The sequence below is a fragment of the Apis dorsata genome, unplaced genomic scaffold (assembly GCF_000469605.1).
Source record: "Apis dorsata unplaced genomic scaffold, Apis dorsata 1.3 scaffold_502, whole genome shotgun sequence".
Lineage (NCBI taxonomy): Eukaryota > Metazoa > Arthropoda > Insecta > Hymenoptera > Apidae > Apis > Apis dorsata.
Window position 1 is genome coordinate 455,323 of NW_006263732.1, and position 9,011 is coordinate 464,333.

Below are 9,011 nucleotides of genomic sequence, written 5' to 3' on the forward strand. Positions count from 1 at the left end.
TATATATATTTCTTATTTAATAATTTAATTAAATATTTTTATATTTTAAAATATTTAATTTTTTTCTTTAAGGAGTGGGTCAATTAATTTAAATTGTTAAGAATCATAATGTTTTTCATATATTCCATATATTTAATATTTTTATTATTATTCCTGAATAAGGCTAATGTAAATGGTATAGGTAAGTTATATATAATAATAGTTTTTTCTTACATGAAAATACAAAATATAAATGAAATATATTTACTTACAGATCCCAATGAAATAGTTATCGTAATATTAGATCAAAAAGAAGGCTATCATATAGCACATGCTAAAATGTTAGAAAAAAACATTTTTGAACAAGCAGATGCTCTTGACAAAGTATATTTACAATATTAAATATTGCTATATATTTAAAAATTATTCTATAATGTTAAAATATAGTAATTAATTTTTTCATTAGGATCCTCCCAAAATTGTTTTATCTCATAAATTAAATATTAATGGATCGTGGACAATAATACCACTTCTAAATTATTTATCAAATACATATACTACTTCAAAATGGTTTTTTTTTTGTCTAGAGAATACTGTAATTAGATTAAATAAACTATTAAATGTTCTTTCCAAATTCAAAGAAAATAAAGTATGTATTTCTATTATTATTAAATAAAATATTTAATAAAATATATTTAATAAAAAATATATTCACAATTATATGTATTATATATTATATTATATTGTTTATATTGTATTATATTGTTAATAAATGTTTGTTTTAGAATATATGGATTGGTCATGCATTATATGATCATGAACCAACTATCATACATCATTTTGCAGAACATAATAAGAAATTTAAATATCCACACATAGCTTCAGGTTTTGCAATAACATCAGTTTTGTTAACAAGGTATTAAAAAAATTTAAACATATAACTCAATTTTGTTAAGAAGATTTTATTTCAAAATATAATTTTATTTAATTTATATAAATTTTATTATTTCTCATTATAAATTTTATTTTTTTAGTTTAGTACATAAAATTATTAAAGATGAAGGACCTAAGGATGATTTTTCAATTGATGCATCATATGAATTTGCATCTTTCGTTTTAAGAATTGATAAAGGAATACGATTAACACATGTACCTCAAATATGTGTCATATCTAGTTCTGAATGTGCTACATATCCAAGATTCTTTCATCCATGTGTAAGTGTATATTATTTATATTTACATTATTTGTATTATTTTGTTTTATTGTATTGTATTTTATTATATTATTATTATATTTTTCTTTGTACTTATATAATTTTAAATAATAAAGGATTCATCTATAACTTCTAAAAATATATACTTTGCTGTAAAAACTTGTGCAAAATTTCATATTGAAAGAATTCCTATAATTAAAAAAACATGGGCAAAGTATGCTATAAATATTGGTTACTTTAGTGATATTGCTGGTATGATCATTTTTCTTATATAATTAATTAATTAATTACTATATATATATTAAATATTAGTAAAGTAGCAGTATGTTTTTTTTAGTATAGATAAATATCTAACTGATGCTTTTATTGTATCAAATACAACACAAGGACATTGTGCAAAGACCTATAATATTTTAGTTGAAGCAAGTAAAATTTTAAAAAAAAAAAATCTAAATTGGCTAATTATTAGTGATGATGATACACTTTTTAGGTATATATTTCTGTTTGTTACATATAATATATTATGTATAATGTAAAATATAAGAAATGTTAATATAATATTATTTAAAGCGTGGCACGTTTAATACGTTTATTAACATGCTACAATCCAAACATTCCACTTGCTATTGGAGAACGATATGGTTTTCAATTATGGAACAGTTTTCACGGATATGAATACTTAACCGGTGGAGCTGGTGTTGCCTTATCTGCACCTTTAGTACATGAAATGATAAAATTGGGTAAATGTGATTGTCCATCACCTACAACTCCTGACGACATGTATCTTTTTGGTATATGTCTAGCACAAGTTGGAATACAACCTATACATTCATCAATGTTTCATCAAGTATGTTATGTAAAATTATTTATTTTTAATATTAGAAAGAATTATTTTAGAAAGATTTTTAAATATAATTTATAATTTATATACGGACATAAAAATATATTAAAAATAAAATCCAAAGTCTTTCAACAGTTAAATTAATGGTTTTAAATATATATTATATGGAATATGTATAACATGTATTAATAAGATATTAATAAGATTTAAAAATTTGCATTCTTGATACATGTACTTGTACATGTAATTTACAATTTTGTACTAGAAAATATAATTAAAAAAAAATAATATACGAAATTTTTCTTAGATTCTTGAGATATCATATGAATTATACATATATATGATTTAAATAAATATATACATATATATAATATATATATATATAAATATATATATAATAAAAATATATATAATTTAATATTATATGTAGAAACATAAAGTATTTTATTTATAAGTTACACAAAGAAAACAAATTGAAAAATTTATTCATATTCTATTTCATAGATATTTAGATTCAGATGTTAAAGGACTAATAATATATTTCTTCTCAAACAATATCTTTTTGTCTTTTCTTTGATTTATTTATTTATTTTTTTTTGTTTAATTTATGTATAAAATACTTTGTCAATATTTTATAAAAAAAAAAATGTAAAGATTTCATATAAAATTATTTATTTTTATGATGTTTAAAAATATTCTAAATGTTCCAAAGTAAGAAATTCGCAAGAATTATTTAGAAAATATAATTAATATTAAAAAAAAATAATATAGCAAAATAAAAAAATTTTTTGTTATTAATTAAGAAAATAATTAATAAAATTTGTATTAATTTATTTAAATATATTATTTAATTATTAATTTAGAAGATATATAATTTTAAATATTATTTACATGAAGATAAGTATAATTTTAAAATATAATGTTTTTATTATAGGCACGACCTATAGATTATGCTACCGCATATCTTGCTTCACAAGATCCCATATCATTCCATAAATTTTGGATGATTGATCCTCAACTAGTTTATAATGAATGGTTTGCAGAAGCGGACGAATCATTAATTACAATTAAAAAACATATGGAATTATAATATTATTATAATTTATATTCAGTTCATAAATATTTATTAATAATAAAAAAAAATTAGTTATATTTTACATGTAATATTATAATATGTTAGTATCAAAATTTTTATTTAAAAAAATATAATTATTATACTTATTGTGCACAATAATTCATAATTAACCAGAAACAAAAAGATTTATATACAATAAAAAATAAGTTGAAAATATATTTTTTCGAAAACTAATTTTTAAATGAAAAAAAAACTTATTTTATATTTTTTCTTATCATTACATATTAAATTATTTTCTATCGATAATTTATTCGTATCTAATTAGGAAATAGTCAACTTCTTATTTGTATTTAAAAAGTTTTCAAACTTAATTTATTTGAAAATGAAATTTCATTTTATATTTTATTAAAAATTTTATTCTATTTTCGATTAATTTTTTTATATTTATTATTTGATTGTACCAATTATAGGACATCTTATATATAATTTAAATTATAGAGATATAATGAATTTTTTCGATTTATATAGAAATATTTTTAAAATAAAATTAATTGAATATAAATAGATTTTGTATAAATTTTATAATAAATTTTTATTGTCCGGAAATGTATAATTTTCATAATAGAAAATATTAAAAATATAACAACAAAATTAATTACATGCTATATACATATCATAATTTTGATCGTACTATTTCTCTCCACCATGATGGTCGTTCGAAGTTTTCTTTATGCTTGAATATTTCTTCTTTAATATGTTTGTATACCTATATACACATATATAGAAAATAAGATTGGAATATTATAGATTGGACTCTAAAAATAAAATAAACATACTTGACCATCAGCCATTCCTAATGGAGACTTTAAGATAAAATCCGGCGGTGCTAAAACATCAACTAACGCTACTGCTTCTCGAACTAATTGCTTACATAAAATTATGATGCCTTCTCGTAATAATCTATCCATATTACTTTTAGTCGATGCATAACCACCAGCGTAAAAGTCTCCTAATCTTTTTTCTAAAATAACTGCTCCATAAAGCGAGCATAATTTTGTCAATATATTACGTTCTTCTGATCTCCACAAAGGATTTTGTATACATTCTATAAAATACTTCATTATCACATGCTATATAAAAATATTAACAAAATTAATTTAATAATTCAATAATTATTTGCAATGTGCAATTATTTTAAAAATAAAATATTACCTGTCCGTATAATATAGATAATGTTTGTGCAAAAAATACTTGTGTATTATTTCTTATATCAAAATCATCACAACCTTTGCGTTTTAAGTTTTGTGTTTGTTCATATGTTCTTTTTAAGTAATAACATAATAACCATGTAAAGGATAAAAATAAATCTGTAAAAAGTAAGTATTAAATAAAATCATAAATCATAAATTTTGAATTTTATTTAAATTATCTTCATACTTTCTGGTTTTAATATATCATCGACCGTTGTATAAGAAAATTTTTGTATTAAAATATTATTAGCATCTTTCATGAAATCTGCCGTTTTTAATGGAGAATTTATAGATTTTCCACTGAGTACATTTGACCATTGGTTTAATAACCAATTGCTTGCTTGCTGAATTAGTACATTATTTTCGCCCTCAAATGTACAAGTTACATCATTCTCAGCTCTTAGATCACCCAAACGAGAAACTAATAATTGAAAATAAAAATTAAATAATACAAAAGTGAAATAAAAATAGTTTCATTATAATTAAAGCATACTTTTAAGATAACCGTGTCCTCCACAAGATTCTCTACAATCCTGAATAATATCCCGACTAGTCCATGAACACACGGGCTTCGTTGCAGAAGATAGTGCATGTATTTCCATACCTTCACTATCGATATTATCTTGATTTTTTGCATTTATTGTAATAAGTTTCAAATTAAATTCGAACATTTGATTTACAAATGCAACAGAAAATATTTTTATAGCATATGTTGCTGCCAAGTGAGGAAACAATCGCCATTGCTACATGTTTATGTTAAATTTTAATTGTACAACAATTTTATATTTGGTAGATTTTCATTCGACTCATTTAAATACCTGCGCTTGATATTCTATAACTGGCCATTCCTCAAATTCCGATGGTCCGAATTGTTTCCTTACGGCACAATATCGTATAGCAATGGTTATTGCAACAGATGTAAAGTTTGAGCATAATGATGTAATAGTAATACGTCCCGAAGATAATGCACCCAAGGATGCACCTATGCAAATTCAAATGTACAATTAGTATTCGAACTATTATTGAAATCGAATTAAAAATATTATAAAATTTTTTTAAACTCTCACCAAATCGTTTACTTTTATCCTTTACAGATGCTGTATAATTTCCATCTTCGGTAACATTTGCTGTTTTATTTAATAAACATGTTCGAGAAATGTAATAATTATGAAACATCATAAATCCATTGTCTACTCCATTTAACGCAATTTTTTCACCCATGTCTCCAACATTTATATTTGGGTAAGGTATATGAGTATTTGGATCTCTAATGGGTACAATAAATGTATGAAGTCCATGATTTTGTTTATCTGGTGTAATTAATTGAGCAAATACAATAGCATGAGTTGCAGTTTTTCCTAAAAAAGACATAAATCTTTATTTTATTTTATTTAAGAATTTTAATTTAAAATTTATAAGGTGTATATTTTTTACTACATTACCTAAACCACCAACCCAACATTTTGCAGCTTCAAAATCAGGAGTATTCAAGACAAAACTTTTCGATTTCACATCATACGTAGCTGTAGTTCTTATTCCTTTCGCATTTGTTCCATGCGATATTTCCGTCAGTGCAAAACAACATGTGTACTAAAAAATTATATCATATGAATAATGTTTCTATACAAAATATTTAAAAATTTTTAATAGAAATTCAAATTATAACTAAAATATAATTTTATATATTTTTAATTGTGTTGATTGAATCCTTTATTAAAATCGATATATAAATTTTAAAATTTTAAACATTATTTTTAAATAAAATATTTAAAAATATAAAACATGTCTCAAAATGCTTACTTGTCCGTTTTGAATTTTTGTTACCGTGTCATAATGATCTTGTGTGCCTAAAGCAAGAATTGTAATTGGAACCATACCATCCATCACACCCATTTTTATCGGTATAGAAGCTTCATATTGATATATTATAGTAAACCAATGTCTATGGATTAATGGATTCTGTAGAAAAATTATAGATGATTTATATAAGTAAAAGTTAATTGTTTCTTTTTTTTATTTTTCATTGTTAATAATATATACTGCAATATTGTTATCCTTTAATGCCCGAACACGAGCATTACAAAGTTTTCGTTGTTCATCTAATGTATCACAGACATGGTTTTGAAACACTGGTGACGTTTTTATAAAATCCCACAAAGTTTTCTGAAATGATAAAAATATTTGAAAAGCACTATTTATATCTTTCTTATATGAAAATTCAAAGATAAATTATTAAATATATTACTATAATGAAATTTCTTCCCAAATACCTGAAACTTTACAAAATCCTCTCCTTCTAAGTTGAATTTCAATAATTTCCAATCGAAAGTTGCACATTTTCTATAAGGATCTAAAGGTCCTTTTGGTAAGTCAGCTATTATATCCTTCATTTTAACTTTTTAATTAAAATACCTATATGATAAAAGAATGATTCAACACTGTTTTATTTATTAACATGTCACCATGATAAAGAAGCGACATAAATTTTTGCGGATGCTATATAATTCATGAATAATATCAATAAATTCGTGCAAAAATATTTAATAGTATCGATACATTATTATTAATATAATATAAATGTATACACGATTTTACAATCTTACAATTATTTTTTTATTAACACAGAACAAAAAAAATTTTTTTTTTATAGTGAAGAATATATCATTTAATCGTTTCAATTTAAAATTATGAATCTTATTTATCTATTTTTTTACAGAAAATTTTTATTATTCTATAAGATACTTAAATTTTTGTAATTCAATGTTTTATTCGAAGTTAAAAAATATTCAAATTATAATCGAAAATATATTAACAAGCATATCAAATTTAGAAATAAACGAGAATGAAAATAATACAAAAAAATACTAGAATAGATAAGATAAAGAGATTTAACATTAATAATTTCAAAATCTGCAACTTATCTTCACTCTTCTCCCGCCATTCATTATTAATGTTTCAAGTTTCAACCTGACACAATTCGATAAAATAAGAGAATAGACATAATTAGAGCAAGCGAGATACGTAAATGCAAAACGTAAAGTAGTTAAAAAGAATGCCACAAAAAAAAACTAATATTGTAATAAAGAAAATTTTTATAATTTATACTTTTTTAAAGATAACATAATGGATTGTCAAGATTCTTTCGATTAAATGAAGGAAATTAATATGACAAATACGACGTAAATCGAATTAGCTTTTGTAATTAATAATTAACAATCAATTAACAAATATCTATATCTATAGTTATCTATAATATATGACATAATTATTAATAAATTTGAATTTATTTATAATCGGAAGAAAATCAATAATCCATTAATATTATCTTCAATAATTACATTTTTTTTTTCTTCAAATAGTAAGTATATGAAAAAAATAAAAGAAAAAAAAGTTTTATCGTTTTATGATTTACATTTCATTTACAATATGTGACATTTAATTTTTTAAATAAAATGTTATATATTTTGTTGTGTCGCATAAAGCATATATCGAAACGATTTCAATTATTTAAGATGCAATAATCTTGAAAATTATATATAAAGCAAAGAATAAAAGAAATAATTAAATATTTATTAATATATTTTTCATTAACTTTCGTTGTTTTATTGTTTTTTTTTATATTTTATTTTCATATCGTTACATTTTGTTTAAATATTCTGCCTAATGTTTAGATTGATGCATTTTTATTTTGCTCTATTGAATATATATTGTATAAATATATTCATCGAATGTTATTAGTAGAAATAAACATTACAATATAAAAATTAATTATGAATTTTGAAATGTTGTTCAATTCTATGAATAAGATATACGAAAATGATAATGATAAAAAATTATTTTTATCATAATCGATTTTGTATGACTTTAAAAATTATAATTTTAAATATGGTTGAATTTGTTTTTCATGCAAAATATATAACAAAATATTTATATTTATTTTTCGAAAAAAATTCAAACAAAAAATTGACATATACACATCGATATTATAAAAATTATATAGAAAATAATAAAATTTTTTTTTATTTTATCTATATACTTACCATTTGCAAAAATAATCATGGATACTAATTTTATAAACACTCTTTATATTATTATATATTTAAATATGTATTATTTAAATATGAACTTATTATTATTATTATTTTGTTATAATATTTTCTTATAAACAAAAATTTCTAATTAACAAAGTTTACGTTTGCATTAAGAAATATAATACATATAATACAATTTTTTCACAAAAAACAAGTAGAAATTGTCGAAAATTCATCGAAAAACTTAATATATTTTGCGAACGTTGATTTATATCGTAATAGAGGCCTACTTGTATATTAATAATATGTAAAATATGATTTCATTAACTTTCAAATGGGAAATATCAATTAAGTTGGTCGAAGAATTCGCAAAAATTCTCGATTAAATTAAACGGTAAATAAATTTTTAAGGAATGAAAAAATTATTATATATATAGAACATTATATACATAATACTTAATTTATTCAGTAATGAATATCAGTTACATTGTAATGATAAATATTGTATTAATATAACTTAAAAATAATCAATATAATTAAAAAAAATTCTTTCATGAAAAAATAATAGATTAAGTAGATTAAAATTACATAGTTTAATGATATATATATATATATATATAT

At 21.1% G+C, this 9,011-nt stretch overlaps 2 protein-coding genes across 3 annotated transcripts in view; one reads left to right on the top strand and one right to left on the bottom strand.

Annotated features, from left to right (window-relative positions):
• The first annotated feature begins 53 nt into the window (after positions 1–53).
• Positions 54–3,255, top strand: LOC102681958 (beta-1,3-glucosyltransferase). The gene is made up of 9 exons (XM_006620316.2): positions 54–181; positions 254–363; positions 446–628; positions 765–895; positions 1,014–1,194; positions 1,310–1,445; positions 1,536–1,683; positions 1,764–2,040; positions 2,969–3,255. Exons 1-9 carry the CDS (start codon positions 109–111, stop codon positions 3,122–3,124), a joined length of 1,395 nt encoding a protein of 464 aa, XP_006620379.2. The 5' UTR covers positions 54–108; the 3' UTR covers positions 3,125–3,255.
• Positions 3,256–3,675: 420 nt separating this feature from the next.
• Positions 3,676–9,011, bottom strand: part of LOC102671137 (peroxisomal acyl-coenzyme A oxidase 3-like) — a 10,688-nt gene continuing 5,352 nt past the window's right edge. For both annotated transcript variants that reach the window (XM_006620321.2, XM_031512699.1), the window contains exons 2-12: positions 6,630–6,771; positions 6,400–6,522; positions 6,160–6,318; positions 5,802–5,949; positions 5,427–5,717; positions 5,178–5,341; positions 4,853–5,102; positions 4,547–4,780; positions 4,322–4,476; positions 3,946–4,239; positions 3,676–3,875 (exon numbers count right to left, since the gene is read on the bottom strand). In XM_006620321.2, coding sequence (XP_006620384.1) covers positions 3,783–3,875; positions 3,946–4,239; positions 4,322–4,476; positions 4,547–4,780; positions 4,853–5,102; positions 5,178–5,341; positions 5,427–5,717; positions 5,802–5,949; positions 6,160–6,318; positions 6,400–6,522; positions 6,630–6,749 — 2,031 coding nt within the window. In that variant the 5' untranslated portion in view covers positions 6,750–6,771 and the 3' untranslated portion in view covers positions 3,676–3,782. The remainder of the gene's footprint in view (positions 3,876–3,945; positions 4,240–4,321; positions 4,477–4,546; positions 4,781–4,852; positions 5,103–5,177; positions 5,342–5,426; positions 5,718–5,801; positions 5,950–6,159; positions 6,319–6,399; positions 6,523–6,629; positions 6,772–9,011) is intronic.

What these genes read in the sequence shown, in the direction of transcription:
- LOC102681958 (XM_006620316.2), top strand. Translation starts at nt 109, where the DNA reads ATGTTTTTCATATATTCCATATATTTAATATTTTTATTATTATTCCTG. An exon ending in AAGCAGATGCTCTTGACAAA is followed by an intron (nt 364 to 445) that starts GTATATTTACAA and finishes TTTTTTCATTAG; the next exon opens with GATCCTCCCAAAATTGTTTT. An exon ending in ATTCATCAATGTTTCATCAA is followed by an intron (nt 2,041 to 2,968) that starts GTATGTTATGTA and finishes TTTTTATTATAG; the next exon opens with GCACGACCTATAGATTATGC.